Below are 19419 nucleotides of genomic sequence, written 5' to 3' on the forward strand. Positions count from 1 at the left end.
TCCAGGGCCGCAACTAGATGCTTCGTCACCCGGGGCAAGTGCGCATTTTGGCGCTTCTTGTAATGTTGAAGGAGAGGTTTGATTGTAAAATTTGCGCCTTCTCTGGTCCAGCGAACGGGGCACGAGACCCGCCTGCTTCCCCCCCCCCCCCAGTTGCGGCCCTGCGTACTTCTATTTAGAAAAGAAGTATCCAAATAACGTGTAGAGCTCAGATTCGTCATTTATGTTGGAAATGGTTGTTATTAAAATTAAAAAAAAAAACTTTCATACGGACTTCATGTGCTCAGAAACCGACCTCAAAGCAGAATGTATTGCATTGTTCTGTTCTGCAACGAGAGTCCTCGGCTGACTAGAAATGTTCTGCTGCAAAAGTCCTCGTAACAGTGTTTTCTGCACTTTTTCTTCAAATTATTCCAGATTGTTCTGTGACGTACGTCGGATTTCGGCATATTCTGCTTTGGGAAAAACCGAACCTGTCTGTCCAGAGGCCAACAAAAAAAAAATTCCACGTCTCTTGGTACAATGTTAACTGAGATATTTAAATTCAAAAATCACAGGAAAGTTAGGAAAGAACAACGTAAACGAGGGAAAGAATCGTTATCCGTTAGTTTTTCTTTCTCCCACCTTCCGAATTCAAATGCGTCAGAAACAAATTGCGCTGAGAAACGTGGAATTTTTCTGGCGGCCTTAGAAGAGACAGGACAACAACTTTCTTAATGGGTTTTTGAGGCAGGGTTTGGTATAAAAATTTATTTATTTTAATAACTCAACCTTTTGCCATATGAATGTCTTATTTGAGGTCTGTCTATTGTTTGGATATTTTTTATAATTGGAAGTATATATACAGTCAAACCTCGTTAATGAGTCACTATTGGGAGAGCAAAAATATGATTTAGTAAGAGAGTGACTCGTTAAGCGGAGTAAGCATAGCTGTGCTAATTCGTGTCTGAGGACAAGGGACATCCAAAAACTGACCCGGTAATCGGAGTGACGTGTAAACCGGGCGACGCACTAACGAGGTTTGACTGTATATATACCATTAGGATCAATAGTTCACCAGTGAAATGTGGCCAAGGAACTTTCCATATTACCCTGCATACAAAATGAAAATAATATTGTAAACGCAACAATTTTTAAAATATATTTTATTAATTATTCCTATTATATTCAACAGCAAATTAGTACAGAAAATTTACAATAAATTTGATCTGAATACAACATATAAAACTGAATCACATTAAGATAAATAGGACTAGCATCGTAAATCCCACACATCATTCCATGGATTTCAAAATATAACCATTAATTTTTAACAAAAACAAAATAATTCATGTATAATATAGCTTCAATAGCAAAATTTATAAAAGTTTTATAGCATATACACTTGCATATTGAATCAGAAAATTTAGAAATAAAAAAGTAAATTTCAAAAAATTATGCCAAAAAAAAAGGAATTAAAATTTAAGAAACAAAACTTTTTTAACATTACCAAAGCTTGGATATTCATCAAGTGAAATCCTCTTACATTATCATAACCCCTTCTTATTACCTCCCCATTACAGTATTACCCATTAATAGTGTCACAAATGATTATTTGTTCTGATATCTGTTTCTTAGCAGCTATACTTGTGAACACTATAGACGCATTAGAGTAAGTCATAATTAAAGATGTCATATGCATGGCTCCATCCTGGAGCAGGGCCCCTAGGCTAGGATTTTTTGCACCCCCTCCTACTCAGTCAGACTTTTCATGGGCCCTTCTATCGTTAATTTATAGCATGAAAAAGCAAAAAATGATGGGAATTGTTCCGCTAGAGCCCTGTCCTTGCGGGGCCATGGTCACGTGACTTTTCACTAGGACTGATTGTTTGAATGCCATGGTTGAGTTTATCTATCATGGTATTGATAAGATTGTTACTATAGACTGTCTCAAAAGTTTAAGCACAAAAGAAATATGACAAACACAAAGAAGAAATTAATAGCAAATAAACACAATAAATATTTTCGCTAATTTCTTGATACCATGTCTATAATTCACATGAAAAGTGACAAGTAATAATTCGATCATGGTTTTTCATACAAAATAAAAAGTTACTTTTCAATGTGCCTCAAAAGTTTATAAGCATAACACTAAGAAATCCTAGTAGGATGCATGCAATCACAGAATTAAGCATCAGTAATGTATATCTATCAATGAATCACTTTGAAAAAAAAACATGTTTCCATTAACAGAAATGGCTTTTAAAGGATTTCGGGCTTCAGGGAATGTCAAAATCCTTGATACTGAGTCCTCCTGGTAGTACTGTATTGCTCCCCATTCTCACGAACTTCATGGGTAAGAATGCCATGAAGATTCTTTATTGTGTTCACATCCAGGTTCCCGGCTGGCCAATCAAAAACTATATTGTGAGAGCTACTGTTTTTGTGCATGTTGAAGTAGGAATGGAAGTATTTTTTTTCTATGCTGAAATTCCCACTCAGAGCCTCACGGAAACCAACATATGGTAGTAAATGTTGCATGAGTGTTTCCTAATAATTCTTTGAGTCTTCCCTCAAGAACTGACAGAGTGGTCGGACTATTCAAACCCAATCCTTTCCAAATCGTTAGTGATTTGCCACCCTTTCATTGGACAAAGACAGTTCTTAGCTCTTTCGTAAAGTCATGTCGATAAGAGTTCTAGTTGTCATGGGCCATCTAAATTTCACTTTTTCCTTTGATGGAAATTACTTTCAGCCATTCATCTCCATAAAACACACTCACTTTCTGGTCCTATTCTCATCTCACGACACTGTTTTTTAGACATGGTATACAAACCATTTCTTTATCAGTTTAACGTGGTTGAATGTCCTGCATCTTTTGACATATTTAGCCACAGATTATTTTTCACGTTTTTAACTTTGTACAAAGACATGTTTTGAGTTGATACTATTTTCTGGACCAAGTCTATCTGTATGCATACAAGTTTCACGTGACCTTCCAAATCTCGGTTATTCATCAGAAATATTCTCTTTGGCAAGAACTTGATGTATACTAGTATGAAATATTAGAAATTTGTCAAATAATGTCACCTTTTAATTTGCACTCAAAGATTCTAGACATAGTTTCCTCGTGACCACCATTTTGATTCGCTATAGCAAAAGCTTTCCCAATGCTTTATTCCAATCTGAAAACACACCATTTCAGACAACACAACACATCTTTAAAATTTGCACAAAGTGCCTAAACTTTTGAGACAGTGATTTCTCACTAAATAAAATATACATTACTTTAACTAACCCTAAATGTTTTATTCAACAAAATATATTTATTTCAATAGATTTGGATTGCACTTCGAAGAAATGGGGGCCCTACATATGAGGTATTATTTTGAATTCATGATTTTGATTTTATTGGCATTTTCATGTTGTTTTTGAACTTTTGAGGGCAAACCATGTTACTATACATGCATATTGTAATGATCTTCTCTGTTGAATTTCTAACAAGTCGGTACATACCGGGACCGGTGTTTGAGTGTATTGTGTGGCCTCAATGTATTTATCTCGGAGTCACAGCGGTCCACATCCTGGAGCAGCCCCCCACCAGACTTCTCACAGGCCCTTCTTAGTGAATTTGTATATAACATGAAAAAACAAATTATAATTGCCCCGGGCATCAGGGCTAGAGTCCTGTCAGCCCCACCCTTGTGCGGGTCATGGACAGAGTTGTGTGTCTTTTGAGTTCTAATGGTGCTACTCCCATTTGTCTTCTATATGTTGAATTTAAAATAGTAGATGCTAGGATGGCTCACGGAAAGAAAAAGAGAGAAAAATACTCTAATCATGCTGGACTCATTTTTTGGCATTCCCAACCACATTTTTTTTGCCCTTTCGATTTGAAACCCCTCCTAGAGTGGTGTCCCATGGGGTTACACAGGTTTCCCATGACCCTAGAGCCACCCCTGTTTCCCTCCCTGCCATAACCATACACAGTTTCACATAGAACATAAATGTTATTTTAACATGTTAATACGTTGTGTCAACATAAATATATTAGGTTCCACACAACCACTCAGAACACAAGTTATGTTATGAACGATTCATTAGAAAGTCCACAGAAGAACGTGTACAAGATGCGGTGCATGTATGGTTTAGCAGTAAATAAGACAAGTATATATAAGTTGAAAACAAGCCATTTAACGAAACATTCCAAAATGAATGTATTGGTATATTTTGTGAATTAAGGAATTCAAAATACCTCCGTAAATTTTTTTCCCTTCAGTTCCATATACAGATATATAATCGTACATTTGTTTATTTAACTTTAATAAAAACACCACAAAAATTAATAACAGTGTCCAAAAAAATTCACTGCAAGGGTCAGATAAATTTTTTGATCTGAATCATTGCGATGGACTATGCCAACACCATCTATAGCAGAAGGACTCTGAGCGAAGCTCTTCACGTCAATGAAGCAGGTCATCTCACCTATAGCCATTGGATATAGCTGGCTATCATATGGATAGTGATATCACTATGATATCACTATCATAGTGACGGACTCGCATCGCGGGGACCCGGGTTCGAGCCCCACCGTCACCACAGTGGTGGTCGGCTGAAGTTGGTTTTCTGTGGTTCCCAACTTCGAGGTGCAAATTTGAGCCGATCTCCCCGTTAAAAAGTCTCGCCACAGAGAGCAATCTTTACCCTCTTTTGTAGTATATCCAACTGCTATAGGTGAGATGACATTTTTCAGTGACGTCACAAGGCCGCTGTGGTAGTCGAGTGGTCATAGTGACGGACTCGCATCGCGAGGACCCGGGTTCGAGCCCCACCGTCACCATAGTGGTGGTCAGCTGAAGTTGGTTTTCTGTGGTTCCCAACTTCGAGGTGCAAATTTGAGCCGATCTCCCCGTTAAAAAGTCTCGCCTTAGAGAGCAACAGTCCTACAAACAGTAAAAATATTCAGTCACTACAAATCACTCACTTCACTTCTGAGATATAGATGGCAGCACTGAAAAATCATACGCAACACTAGACACGCACTCAAACTGTTAGGTTCACACACTTACACTTCCGGCACAACTCACTAGGTAGTAAATTGCCTATGGCGATAGACCCGAGTTGTGCTCGGTTTGAAAAAGAAAAAAAAAGTGACGTCACAAGCTTCATGTGAGAAGGCCTTCTGCTATCAATGGTGTTGACTATGCCCAGTCTGTGAGTCAGTGAAACAATGTCAGCAGAGTCTCTAGACATATTTAACAGCCACATTTACTGATCGATGGACATTTTATTTTATGACACGTCCCATGATAATGATTCCAAAACACATGGCATTGATCTCAAGAGGCAAAAAAATTTGTTGTGGGGTCATTCAAGTATTACGTCAGCATCGATGGGGGGAGGCGTTTCTGATTTGCTGACTTTTGATGACAAGGGGGAGGGGATTTGGATGATGCTTACGTCATCAACCCCTGTTTACGAAGATATGAAATATTCTTAATGGCATCTTATTAAGTGCGCCAAAAATGGAAAAAACCTTTCGATAGTTCTTGGGCACCTGAACTAACATCCCCCCAATTGATAAGTCCCCTAAAGAGCCACTCTAGTGGTCTCTAAATGTTTCACGGGTCCTTCAAGTGCTCTGGAACTGTGCCATGCATCACTCAAGTGATCCGTAATTATCCCACGGATCACTTTCTGGGAATGTTCTGCGGGTAACTTGAGTGATGTAGAACCAAACTGGGGGCCGCTTAAGTGTTCTAAAACTGTGCTACATGTCACTCAAGGGATCTCTAAATGTGCCACGGATCGTTTAAGTGTTCTGGAACTGTGTCGCGGGTTACATAGGTGATCTTTGAATGTGATCTTTGAGACCTACCTCAGTGATCTGAAAATGTGCCATGGGCCACTTAAATGCTCTGGAATTTTGCCACTGGTGATTTAAGCGATTTGAACATGTGCCGCTTCATTAATTTTTACAAAATTAGGTTTGAAGGGGGGGGGGAAAGCCACATTAGATAACCTACAGGGCCACATTTGGTCTGCATGTCAAGGGTTTACCATATATGGCTTAAGGGGTGGGTCGCGATGAATTTTTAAAAGAGAAATTTTGAGTTCTTGAAATAGCATTGAAATTAACAGAAATCGATTATAATAACATATAAAGGTATTTTCTTTCAAAATTTTAATTTTTTTAAAATATTTCTTGCATTAAAAAAAAGAAAAATTTCGTCCATAGGGGGCACGCCCCCCCCCCATGGGCGGAGATATGACGGGGGGGGGGGGGGCATTGCCCCACCAGAGTCAAACGTGGAGTCGACTAATCTAATGTATATATGTATAGATGAATTGACATCATCGTGTCCCCCCCCCCACCCAGCAATAATGACCTTGCCTCCCCAGACTTCAGTCAATCTCTGCCTATGCCCCCTCCAGCGTATGTTTCTGATCCCACCAATATGCGTTAGGAGGTAGTGATGACGAAATTTTTCTGTCAAGGGGGGAGGGGGATCAAAAATGGCTAAAAATTTGCTTACGTAATACTTGAACGGCCTCTGAAAAAAAGGGGACTATGCATTTCCCCATTTGGACACTAGGATCGCTAACTACTTACTTAAGTGGTAGGATTCTGGAACAGATTTATAGACAATGAGATAAGTCCAGTGGTAGTGCTTTCGCATTTATGTTAAGCAGTGGGATTCAAATAATTTTGATCCGCTGAAACCTGTTTTGAATTAGTGTCCCAGAACACATTCTGTGGCTGTTGAGATGCTCACCCTAGAAAGAACCCTAATGATAGGCCCCAAATTAGAATAGAAATAAGTACTAAATATTGCACAACTGTGAAGCAATGCCCCCGATTGAATTTATGCTAGGAGAGGTCCAACACTCCTCCCCACTAGAGCCAGACTTAAGCAAGTGGGAAGGGTACGGCCGCAACAGGCTGCGAAATTTTAGTGGCCACAAAATAGGACAAAAATACTTTAATTTCATATTATAACTCTTTAACTTCTTAACAAACTAATAGCTTAAAACTCTCGTCCAAGGCAAAGAACTCTTAATAATCAGAACCCCTTCTGGTTATGACAGAATTCATTCGCACCTCAGCCAAAAGGAAGGAAGATGGATCTGGTGTCTCTAGAGATGGACCACAGGGGGAGCTAAATTCTCTATTTAATCACTCATTCTAAATTATGCGAGTGAGGCAAAATTTATGCGTACTCCGGCTGAAGTATAGTTTCAGCTGTGGGTAGATAATCGGTTCTCTAGCCCCAACAAACCCTTCCACTATGGTTTCCTGCATATAAGATTGTAGAGCAGTTCTGGTGGCGCACTCAAATTTTTTTCACTGGAAAGCGGGTATTAATGCCAAATTTATTACTAATGGTTTTTTTTAATAACTGAAAATATTAGTTTGAGAGTCATTCTCGGGTTCCAATGTAAAACTTGTCATGCACCAGGGTGCCCACAGACACTCGGTCAGTTATATCAGTTTTACAGGGCTGCAAAATACTTAAGCCATCCCCGCCCTCCTTGGCCAGACAGTGAATTTGTAGCCTATGATAAAGATTCATTAAAAATAATAACACAATAACAAAGCAGATTCTACAAAACAATTTGTCAATCGTCCCTTGACATGCCGAGCTCTTCCTCCTTCTTTTTAATTTGACTATCTAAATTCACGATATACTTGAGTTTGGCTAAAAGCTCCCTGGCTCGGTCTACGTTCTTCTCCTTGAATGCTTGGGAGAGTTCGGCGTAAAGCACTTCCAACTTTGCATTGTTCGTGTGACGAATTGTCTCAACTGTTTCCGGCAAGGAGCTTTCTAGCAGTTGCTCGTTTATGTCCATGACGTCTTCCAGGAAGTCATTGGTCATCGAGACCTCACCCTCAAGGAGAGGCTTTCCAAATAGCTCCAGTAAGTACAGTCCTCTCTCCAGCGGATGATAAAGCACTTGATATGCTCGGTTCACCTTGGACGACTGTTCCAAAGAATACTTCTGCTCTTTCTAGAAAAATAGAGTAAGAAAAGCAAAAATAAGACACTGAGATGGTTCGGCTTAATAAATTCAACACAATATGGTGTGCATTAATTGAGGGGAAAAATAAGTGCATTTTGATTTGAATATTTTTGCACTAATAATTTGATAAAAATAATTATAATTCACACTAATAATGGGACAGCTATAGTATAATCCCTTGATGGCAGTTTTGGCAACTATTTCCTATTACAGTCTGTTGGTATTTTTTTTTTCCTGGTGGGTGATGGTTAAAAATGACATCTCCCCATAGAGAGTGCGATGGTTATAATTCTTTTGCATTAACCAATTGAATGATTTGAAACTGTTCGAGCCTTTTTCTCCTTTCTTCCTTGTACGGCATATACCGTTTATGTTTTCCAAAATGGATTGTGTGGAGTACGTTACCTTTGATTTTTTTGTGTTGGATTATTTCGTCTTAGATATCAGTCTCTCAGGTTGTACCTTTAATGTTTCCGTTTTTTATTACTTTTTGACGTAAATATGTTTTTAACCCTTTTACAGCAATCCCAAGATATCTCATAAAACTTGATCTGATTTATTTCAGCCACCCTGCAATAACTCGGCTTCTAAAAACACGTTGAAGTTGTATCTAAAGTAAACCATGTTTTTCACTCCCCCCAAATCAATCAACTGTTAGTGGGCGGAGTCAGCTCTTGTTCAAGAAAGAATGAGAAAAATAGACTGTTCCCCACCCCTTCTTTCAGCACTGTAACTTATACTCTCAGTATAAATAGATTCCCCCCCCCCCAAAAAAAAGTTTTCTTCCTAGAAAGGACGACGAAGCCACACGACATGGCAGGTGTTTTTGTATCACAGTGAGGGAAATAAAAGTGATGGGTGCTTCCTGGAGCATTGACCTTAGGCTAGGACATTTGGCAGGCCCTCAGACCAGGCTTTTCACGGGTTCTTCAACAGCACATTTATAGCATGAAAAACAAAAAAAAATTATGAGGATCATCCCAGGCCTTGTCAGCCCCACCCTTCTGAGGGCTATGGGCAGAATAAATTTTTGGGGGGGGGGGGAAATAGCTATTAGCTCGCAATCTGAAAAAAAAATCTTCAAAATAGGTGGCAATTTGTGAAGGCTTTGCCATTTCAAATGTGGCAGTTATAATGCGGATCGGGAAAATTTTAAAAACCACTTAATGGAATTCTTTGAATGCTCGTGTCTCAGGAAGTATGGAACGCAAATCAAAAGCAATGACATTGTCACAGATGCACATTACAAAGACAAATCCAATAATATCTCTTCCTCTCTGGTCACCAGGCCCACTGCCCTAATTAATAACATTATTTTATCTCGAGCAGTTCCCAACGAAAATAGACAACCTTGGTATTGTTTGTTAGCTATTATAACATAATGTCATTATGTAAGTAACTGCCAATGACACAAAAAAATGTATCAACATCAAAACTTGAGCCCATGTCGACGTAGCCAATCTCAATTTTTTTTTTTTTCATACTAACCATTATATCTGGAGTTTTAATCCTGCATGTTTTATTAACCAAACTTAGAGAGACATTTATTCCTTGATCATTTTATTATTTAAGAGATATATATATATTTTAAAAATTCTGTAGTATTTATTCTGAAATCACTATATCAACAATAACATCATATAAAATGAACATTGATTTCATACATTGCTTAATTTCTAATATCGATCCTGTATATAGTCTAGGATGTTTTATTTTTAATCTCGAAACCTTATGATGTTTTGTTTTTATCGTTCTTCTTTTGTTTCTACTGCTGTAGTATAATCACCTTTTGGCGATTTTTTTTATTTGGCAAGAAAGATGTCCAAAAAGCATGACCCCATTTCAATCCTGGCGACTTCTCATCATACTTTTGGTCATTTTTCTGAATAAAGAAAAAATTGCCATCTATGGATTCTGCTATAGCTGTTCCTCGGACTACTAGTTTGATGGGTTTAGAGGCCGTACCCATCCAACCTGCGACTTATGTTTCACAGAGGGGAAAGGGAGATTAATGATTCATTCATCCACCCAAAAAACATACTTCGGATCTCGTAGCGAACTTGTCGGGATGCAACATAGTCTGTAGTCTTCTAAACTTCACCGTTAGATTCCTCACGTCGACATTGAAATGTGGGACCTCTTTGAAGATCTCGAAGTTATTCAAGTTGTGCTTCGGTTCTTGGACGCAGCCGCACGAAAGGCAAACGAGGTCACGCTCTGTCACAACAGCGTTGCATTTCCAGCAGCGATTCCTGCTGGTCGTCAACAACCTGAAGAACTCTGTGTTGCGAACGATACACTGTTTGAGGAAAGTTATAGAATTGAACAACAGCACCGCTTCGTGGTGGTGGTCATTGCCTTGCCTTGGGGGCAATAGACTCTCATGTCTCCAAATGGTGGTGGTGGCGGCGGCTATACAGCAACATCCAGCATAGCTGTCACGAACACGTGGTACAGTCCATTTCTTATACAGCCCGAAATGAACTATTTTCGGATAACATTTCGTAAACAAATTATTCATTTCAAAAAGCGGGTAAATAAAATAAAACAAAAAAATCAATCAAATCACAAATATTTCCTGGAATAATGAAAAAAAATTTCCAATATGAGTTAGAGCCAATGAAATGTCGCTGCAGTTACATGTTTGTAAACAAAAACTTGGGTAAACAATTTGCGTAATTTTTCTCATGCGAGGGGAACAAATTGCAACACTTCAATAGGGTGTCTATGTCACAGAGGTTGTAAACAATTCCAGTGAAAGTTAGATTGTCAAGGAGAAACATGCGGTAAATACATAGGAGCCGGCCGGCACGATTAGATGACCATATTATCCCTTTTTTTTACGGGATATTATGACGTAAAAATACGGGAGTGTCTCAGAAAATACGACTCTTAAGCCAGGTTTTCGTAGGAGCAGGTTTGCTGTGCCGCGCGCAACGTGATTCACCCGGCGTGACACGCCGTCCACTCACCAGTAAGAAAAGCATCGTGACTGTTTTCCTACAGAGCGCAATACGCCTGACGACAGCGCTTTACGTCAGGCGTGATTGGCCGACTGCTTCTGGGGGAGACAAATGCGTCGTGCGCCGCGCGTTTTGCCGATGCTCTCTTCACTCTTGTGTGCTTCTTTCTCCTTCCCTTCAAACCGGAGCATGCAGACGACAGAGTAGCTGATGCCAATGCCATATACTTTATATAGCCGCCGTGATCTCATGCGCCTCGCTAGGAAAACACAAACGCGTAGCGTGATTATGTAACTCGTTTCTGTCGGCGCGAAATAGTCTAATTCGGTTCACGCTGCGCAACAAACCTATTCCTAGGAAAACCCGGCTATATGGTCTGAGAAGTGTACACAAGATTTTTGTCTGCTGTCTTCAAAGGTCGTCTGTACTCTGCAGCATCGATGTAGGCGCAGTCAAAGCCGTCTCACACGATGTTTTGATTTGTAGTTTGATTACGGGGTTTTAGTGTTTTAGCGTAACATCAATATAATCCGAGTGAAATGGCCATTGAAACTCTCAAATCCAGACCAGGAGTCGGCGTCGCGGTTCTCGTAACGAATCCGAAGCACGAGAATTGTGTGGTTCTCGGGAGAAGACTTGGCTCTACTGGGACCGGCCTCTTACAGTTACCGGGTGGCCATCTCGAGTTCGGGTAATCTATCATTTTCGCATTTACTATTTCCTTTTTATCCCTGAAATTATCTCTGTTTTCGGTGCTGGTCGGTTACCGGGATGACCGCCAGTTGGCGACGATAAAAAAAACAAGTCAAAACTATGTAAGAGTGGTGGCTAAGAAAAAAAAATTACCATCTAAATCATATATATATATATATATATAGTTTCCCAACTTTTTTTGTCCCATCACCCCCTTCTTCAGAAGTTTTTTTCTCTTATCGCCGCCCTTCCCCCCCTCCAACAATATCTAACCCATAGCCCCAAAGCAGAATGTGCCAAAATCTGTGACGTAAGTCGCAGAACAATTAGCGCTACTGCAGAACAACTTGAAAGAATTTTAAGAAAAAGGAAAAAAAAACACTATTACATATATGGGGATTTTTACCGCAGAACATCTCTAGTCAGTTGAGGGCTCGTCGCAGAACAGTGCTAAACATTCTCTGCTTTGGGGACTTATAGGATCCTGTGTTATTACCCGTAGGTTCTACCGCCTCCCCCTGGAACATTCCATCACCCCTGTTGGGAATGACTGATCTAAATCATAAGCACGAATATAAACGCTCGACTACCGTATTGTGCTAATTCATAAAAGCATGCCAATGGTCGCCTTGATAACTGACTGATGCCCTATTTTCAATAATAGAGTGGATCCCATTTGCAACGTCCCCCCTTAGAACACTTTTTCACTGAGTATGACTTTTTTTCATTGTCCCAACATGAAGTAATACTCATCAAAATTTCACATTTTTAACGTTTTCACATTAACAGCGTTTTTTTGAGAAATGTTGTGACCAGGATCCACTGTATTTTCTGGGTTTATTGTATATACTTGTGCCATTTTATTAAAACTTATACTCTTCTAAATACTTTTGATGCTTTGGGTGATGCAGTGAGTAGACGTAAAAGTCTCTCTCCGTAGAGAGTAGGCAGACCTATAACATGATACTTTTTATAACAGGAAAATTCAAGCATTTGCCATCTTCACTTCAAAATAAAGAAGTCAGATGGCAGCACAAGCAGAACATAATCAAGCACAATTTTGACAACATAAATATGCTAGGGCTATATAGCCTATACACTCAGAACACCTACATTCCAGCATGTTTAGTCTTTCAAGCACGAGATGGAGATTCGTGCCATTTTATGTCACGTCAGACCATATTCTTTTCCTTTTTGGTAATGTTACTGCTTATCAAGAATCGAGCATTAGTGGCTGTGTTTTCTCTTTCAATGACTTTAGCACTATTTAGGCCTCAAAATTTCACTAAAACTCTGCACTCAATGAGATATTCATCGCAGTGTTTTTATTTTTATGTAAACATCAGGTGCTTGAGAACTCAGTTTTCTGTAAAAGCGATAGAACACTCCAGTATTTATTTAAAAAACAGATTTTTTTTCATGAATTGAGTTGAAGCCGAACACCCACAGGTATAAAACACTTCAGGCGCCCTTTGCAGGGAAGTGGCCTATACTGTAATCGTGCTGGGGCACTGAGCTGGACGTTAATTTGTTTCACAAATTCAAATCCTTCATTTTCGCAATCATTTTTTCTGATTTCAAGACATTTTATTTATTTACAATAATCCCCGAAGACGTGAAATGCACTTACACTAAAAAAATAATCTGTAATATAAAATTGTTTTTCTGTCTGTGTGTATATGTTCTCTATACAAATCTACAAGTTTTGACCGATCACCGCCAAATTTTACATGTATACCAAACGGCCTGGATGGAAATAGCCTACTTTAAAATTTTGTCAGAGCTGGGCAAATGCCCGAAATGTGCAAAAAACTGTCGGACAATAATGGTTTCTGGGCCTCAACAATCATTTTCGGAATGTTTACTTTTGTGACCATGGTTTCCTAGCAATGCATTTCTGACATGCATATGCCTTTATAATGGTTTGTCGCTCTTCTTTAATGATGCCAGTATTATGCATAATAGTTTATGCCTTTATAATGGTTCGTCACTTTTTCAATCCTCCCAGTAATTGAAGAAAACCCGGGCAGTGCCCGGTATTATAGCTAGAAGTAATGTATATAATAATGAATGAATAACAAAAATAATTAGAAATAACAGTCAGAAGGGAAAGCACTTTGCATATGGAGCCTTTTCTTTTTTTTTTCTTTTAAAACCAAGCACAACTCAGGTCTATCGCCATAGGCAATTTACTACCTAGTGAGTTGTGCCGGAAGTGTAAGTGTATGAATCTAACAGTTTGAGTGCGTGTCTAGTGTTGTGTATGATTTTTCATTGCTGCCATCTATATCTCAGAAGTGAAGTGAGTGATATGTAGTGACTGAAGATTTGTACTGTTTGTAGGACTGTTGCTCTCTGTGGCGAGACTTTTTAACGGGGAGATTGGCTCACATTTGCGCCTCGAAGTTGGGAACCACAGAAAACCAACTTCAGCCGACCACCACTGTGGTGACGGTGGGGCTCGAACCCGGGTCCCTGCGATGCGAGTCCGTCACTATGACCACTCGACCACCACAGCGGCGCATATGGAGCCAGGTTGAAATCTTCACTAGCGGAAGCAAATCTTGCAATGGACACACACACTGCATCTGTATACGCAAAAAAAGTAATTTCTTCTGGCCGTTGGTATTCTTATTTGGAAGCGATGCCTCCATAGGTTGATTCGTGTGTTCATGATCTCTTATGTAGCCCCCAGTGTTCTTTTTAAAATTAAAAATCATCTCAATCTCGCTACTGCTGCTACCGGGGAAGGTAATTGCCTGAACTTAAAAAGAAAAGGGGGGGGGGGCGAGGCTACTATGCCTCTCTACTTTAGCATGTTATGCAACAAAGTGTAAATGAAGAAGGAATGGTCATGTCTCCTGTGGTGTATATGAATAGTGTGCCTTGTCCTTGATTGCAAGAAGACTGGGGGTTCGATTTCCAGTGGGAATTAGTAGACTTTTCTTTCCGAGTTCACCTCTGCATAATATCCAAGAAAAAAAAGTAAAAAGTCTTACCTTCATACATTGGGCTGAGAAAAAAATAAAAAGTCAGATTGTGATTGCTTTGTGTTCTTGCTGGTGCTGACATCTGTCCAGTGCCAGAACTAGGGGGAGGGGTAGTGAGAGGCAACTGTCCCGAGTGGTAAAATTTAGGGGCAGCAGTTTTAGGTGGGAACAAAAAACACTTACAAAATTATCAAATTTTAAAGTCGTTGGGATGGAATAATGCTTGTCAAGGGCGGTAGAAATCCTAGTTACGGCCCTGCACCTGTCTTCCATGTTTTCAAGTGAAGATGGTAAATGCTTGTATTTTCATGTTATGTAAGTATTGTGTTAACAGTCTTGCTGCTTCCTGTGGATAGACATATTCAAAGGGGAGACCTGCTCGCATTTGCACCCCAAAGTTGGAGAACCACAGAAAACCAGCTTCAGCCAACCACCTGCATTATGCATATGTTGTGCTGCCAAAACAAGATCCTCATGTTCGGGATCCAAAAGTATTTAGAAGAGAGAAATTTTTGCATCGTACTGTGAAAGAAAAGTTTGTGTATACTTTGAAAATATTGCTATTTTTCATTTCAGTGAAACGTGGGAGGAGGCTGCGTCCAGAGAAGTTCTAGAAGAAGCTGGTCTTCATATCAAAGATGTGAAGTTCTGCGGTGCAGTAAATACTTTCAAGTTGGACATAAGCTACCACTTCGTTACGATATTCATGAAGGCAGAGGTTGTAGAAGCAGAACAAAATGAGGCACCTCGAAATATGGAGCCAGATAAATGTGAAGGTATTTTTATTTTGTTAATTGTATTAATCAAATTTGATTGCATTTTATTCATTCAGTTGTGTGTGGGGATTCCCGTGTCATATCAAATTTTGTCTGTGAGAGATCATGATCGGTGCACATTTTTTCACAAAATTATATTACAGTAGACTCTCGATACTACAGACATGTGCTAATCCAGCCCATCCAGTAATCTGTCGTTTTTTTTTTTTTGTCAAGCCTCCCCCCACAGAAGAGGAAAACATGTCACTGAACTCAGAAGTTTATACAGTGCACGCCGCTTAATGTGATGACATTGGGACTTAAGGTTTCTGATAACAACAACTGATTGCTAACTGTATCTGACGGAAATACGATGATCATACCTCCAGTTTAATTGAAAAGAACGTGTGAAAACAGGACAGTTCGGTTTTTCTTTTTTCACATAACTGATTGCAAAATGGAGATTGCAATTGTTTAATCTATTGTTTTCTTTTTCCACATTGTTCAAAAACAGGAAATTTTTGCGCTTTCAGCTAAAATACTGTTTATTGTTTTTATTCAGTCTGTATGAGCAGCAGGCCCGTAGCCAGAAATTTCATTCGGGGACGGACGGACCAGAGTGATAGAACAATTGATTTTCCCCAGATCTTTTTCAGTCATTTTCTCACATTTCCAGGGAGAGGGGGAACAAGACCCCCAAGTCCCCCCCCCTCGCTACAGCCTTGATGAGTAGTATGAATGGAAGTTTCTGATATATTTTATGAATTATGATGTCTTTTAAATGCGCGGTAAGTTCCATAGATCCCTTGAGAAAGTCTTTTGGTCGAGTAACTATGAAAATGAAAGAATGAAAGAAACTGACTTATAGACTTGAAGGAAGGGCATTCATTTGTCGCCTCTATAGGTGGTCATTGCCTTTTCTGACATTCACTTTCTGATCTCCTACAATAGTTTTGTAAGTTGATAAGGATAACTTATTGGGGGGAAAAAAATTCTGGTTAAACCTCATCGTCCAAATACAAAAAAAACCTTTTTGAAGTTGGGAGAACCACAATCCTGATAACTATGAACAAATTTTTCCCCCATGTTATGATATTGGCTTGTTCCATACTTTGTAAAAGTCATTACAATATCTAAATCAATAATCCTGTAATTATTCTTTTGTTGACTGTGAAATAGTTTCTATCAGAAGTTACGAAATTATTTCTCGCGTTGATCTATAATGATAACATTATCCATGATTCTAATAAGCGGTGTCTACTGCATTTTTCAAATGGGGCTTTTCAAGAAACTTCCAGTAATGCGGGGATTTTGATAATCCGGCACACCCTGGTTTGATATGTGCAGGATTAGCGAGAGTCTACTGTAGTATTAGCAGAGTTTAGGACAGGGGTCTTCAATCTTTCGGAAACGGTGGACCAAATTGAAACTTTCCACGAAACCCGCGGGCCACCAACTCATGTTATTTAATGACATCATAATAGAAGGGGCCAATGGGTGCCCCGAGTTGAAGGGGGGCAAAAACTGATTGAAGACTTTGGTTCTGAAATTATTTAATTTATTTCTTATTAATTTCGATCAGTTATGAAGTCTTTTTAAATTAATTACTAATTAAACTAATTCTGTGATTAATTTCAATCTGAAGTGACTTTAAATGATTCTGTAACTATTTATTACGCTAATTCTGAAATTATTTTCCTCCTCAACTTATTTTGAAATAATCCATTTCAATAATCCTGTAATTATTCTTTTATTGAAATTAAGAAATTATTTCTCTCGTTGATCTATAAGTTATTTTTTTTCACTAATTGTAGAATTGTTTCTTTTATCAATTTGTTCTGGGGAATTATTTCTTTAATTAATTCTAGAATTAATCATTTTTCAGTGTTTTTAACCATTTTCTGAAAATGATTGGTGGGCCAAATGTGGCCTGTGGGCCATACGTTGAAGACCCCTGGTCTTACAAATTCAAGTGCCACTATTTCAAAGATTTATTTTTGTAGCTATGTTACGGTAAAAGCCTGAAATACGCTTATGTACATTTTCATTTCAGACTTTTACGAAGTTAAAGTCCATTTTAATGAATAAATTAACCATAGTGAACTTATCAGTTCCTTATTAATTAATAACTATGATTATTTATGATGTAGTTAATTAATAATGAACTAATACATTAATTAACTGTCATGGACTTATAGTTGCTGACATTAATTAAACAATTGTTAAAATTATTTACTCCTGACACTGTTAAGTGATTATTAATTATACAATGCATTCCAGCATGTATCAAGAACCATACACCTATGGCATGCCCCCACAAGGGTGGGGCTGATAGAGTTATTCTGATGGTTTTTCGTACTATAAATTCACTATAGAGGGGGGACCCCCCCCCCCCCATGTAAAGTCTGGCCTAGGAGGGCTTTTCTGCAGGATGTGGGGGTATGGCATGGTTTAATAGTAGTCCCTAATGCCTGCTTCCTCAAGGATTCTTTTAAGTCAGTGTCAGATCCAGATTACAAGTAAGGCTGGTAACTGGTATCCAGATTAAAAGTAAGGCTAGTCCACTGGCAGTTACTTTAAGTGATAACAAATCACATGTATGAGGAAGATCGCTAACAGCAGTCAACTTCTTATTGCTTGTAGTACCTTCCAGTGGACGATCAAGCCAAAGCTATTGAAATTCGGCTTCACTGACATTCTCTAGAGACAGTCGCTTACGTAAGATGAAAATTCAAGAATTTGTCATCAAGGGTCCCAACCAGTAGTGCCTGTGATTTGTCAGAACAGGTTCCCTGGACTCAACTCAGAAAAAATAGCTTGCATATGTGGTTGACTGGCAAATTGTGTGTGGACATTATGAATTGATAGGGCATATCAATTCCAATCATGAGTCCCAGATATGAAGCCATAGGTTTTCGTTTCATGTAGACAATTAAAAGTTGTATGTGTGTGTGTGTGTGTGTGTATATATATATATATATATATATGACATGACACTTTTAATCTACTTTGAATAAGGGTTCTTGTTTTGCAGAACTTATGCGATACCTTGCTTATTTACTTATTAACAAGTGTGTAGCAACACAGGTGATAAATGCATACGTATCTCAATTTTATTTTATTCAGGCTGGAATTGGGTTGAATGGCAAGAAGTTTCTCAAAAAGGCAATGAACTTTTCTATGCTCTGAAGGATTTCGTTGCATTAGGTATAGATCCGTTCAAATGATTTTAATACTTAGTTCCAAACAAAGTTGCTAATTATAAGTATTAGCCTATGTGTAATTGAGATGTACATTCCAATAATATTTATCATAAAAATTCCACTTGGTATTTTGGTCATGTCATCGGGTTAACTATGTTTATATGTGAAATTTCTTTGAACAAATCAGACCTATAGGTCTGAAGGGCAAAATGCCTAAAACATGAGCACTTGGAATCAGAGCTGGACAAACCTTTCATCAGACATGTGCAGGATATAGTTGAAGCCTTTTAATGATGTCGTAAAATATACTTCTATATCTTGAACACCTAACTTGGAGAGATTTTAATGGAACCATAGATGTCCAACTTAGGTGTTGCACATAGTGTGGTGACCAAAAGGTACAGGAGTGTATAATAGAGACTAGCAACGAAAATAAATTGTTTTGCTCTATACCACACATACTTGAGGCAAAAGAGAGAAAGAGGTCACTCAAAGAAGTGTAGGAGTTTAATAAAATAAACATATTTGTTTTCATCTCGATTTAATATTTTTGCTACCTGCTGATAGGTCTTTCTCTCTTCTGTGGAGGGATCACCACCACCACCTTACATTTCAGAACCCCTCCGATCATTTTCTCTCTTCTTTTACTATGTGTGGACATCTCTTCCTGCACCCCTATGTATTTTTTTCTTCCCAGTTGCAATTTTCGGAACTCGTACCTCTTCGTTGCACTATGAGGATAGCCTTAGACAGGTTTTACTGTACTTCTCTCGAAATTTCAATTTTTAAAAATTTTTTTATAACACTTTGGATT

General features: G+C 38.7%; 2 protein-coding genes across 5 annotated transcripts; one reads left to right on the forward strand and one right to left on the reverse strand.

Annotated features, from left to right (window-relative positions):
- Positions 1 to 1162: 1162 nt before the first annotated feature.
- On the reverse strand, positions 1163 to 10744 carry Hsc20 (iron-sulfur cluster co-chaperone protein HscB-like protein, mitochondrial). Its single transcript, XM_089247658.1, has 2 exons — positions 10043 to 10744; positions 1163 to 7989 (listed from the first exon to the last, which is right to left on the reverse strand). Exons 1-2 carry the CDS (start codon positions 10520 to 10522, stop codon positions 7600 to 7602), a joined length of 870 nt encoding a protein of 289 aa, XP_089103784.1. The 5' UTR covers positions 10523 to 10744; the 3' UTR covers positions 1163 to 7599.
- Positions 10745 to 11411: 667 nt separating this feature from the next.
- LOC149071646 (nucleotide triphosphate diphosphatase NUDT15-like) lies at positions 11412 to 19012 on the forward strand. 4 transcript variants are annotated; one of them, XM_089247660.1, is made up of 4 exons: positions 11413 to 11655; positions 15224 to 15423; positions 18529 to 18609; positions 18793 to 19012. In XM_089247660.1, the coding sequence occupies exons 1-4, from the start codon at positions 11504 to 11506 to the stop codon at positions 18798 to 18800; spliced, it is 441 nt and encodes a 146-aa protein (XP_089103786.1). In that variant the 5' UTR covers positions 11413 to 11503; the 3' UTR covers positions 18801 to 19012. The 4 variants fall into 4 exon arrangements, with proteins under 4 accessions (XP_089103788.1, XP_089103787.1, XP_089103786.1 ...); XM_089247662.1 differs by lacking the exons at positions 18529 to 18609; positions 18793 to 19012 and adding an exon at positions 17288 to 17363 and having other exon boundaries at positions 11412 to 11655; XM_089247661.1 differs by lacking the exons at positions 18529 to 18609; positions 18793 to 19012 and adding an exon at positions 15640 to 17183 and having other exon boundaries at positions 11412 to 11655.
- The last annotated feature ends 407 nt before the right edge of the window (positions 19013 to 19419 follow it).

Source organism: Pholcus phalangioides, unplaced genomic scaffold (assembly GCF_987345545.1).
Source record: "Pholcus phalangioides strain wild (caught in Gottingen) unplaced genomic scaffold, Ppha-v1.0 ptg000018l_1, whole genome shotgun sequence".
NCBI lineage: Eukaryota > Metazoa > Arthropoda > Arachnida > Araneae > Pholcidae > Pholcus > Pholcus phalangioides.

Excerpts from the sequence above, each read along its gene's own strand:
- Hsc20 (XM_089247658.1), bottom strand. The coding sequence starts at position 10,522 with ATGAATAATTTGTTTACGAAATGTTATCCGAAAATAGTTCATTTCGGG. Across the intron at positions 7,990-10,042 it reads AGTTCGCTACGAGATCCGAA|AAAGAGCAGAAGTATTCTTT; the intron begins GTATGTTTTTTG and ends CTATTTTTCTAG.
- LOC149071646 (XM_089247659.1), top strand. The coding sequence starts at position 11,504 with ATGGCCATTGAAACTCTCAAATCCAGACCAGGAGTCGGCGTCGCGGTT. Across the intron at positions 11,656-15,223 it reads GGTGGCCATCTCGAGTTCGG|TGAAACGTGGGAGGAGGCTG; the intron begins GTAATCTATCAT and ends TTTTCATTTCAG. Across the intron at positions 15,424-18,528 it reads GGAGCCAGATAAATGTGAAG|GCTGGAATTGGGTTGAATGG; the intron begins GTATTTTTATTT and ends TATTTTATTCAG.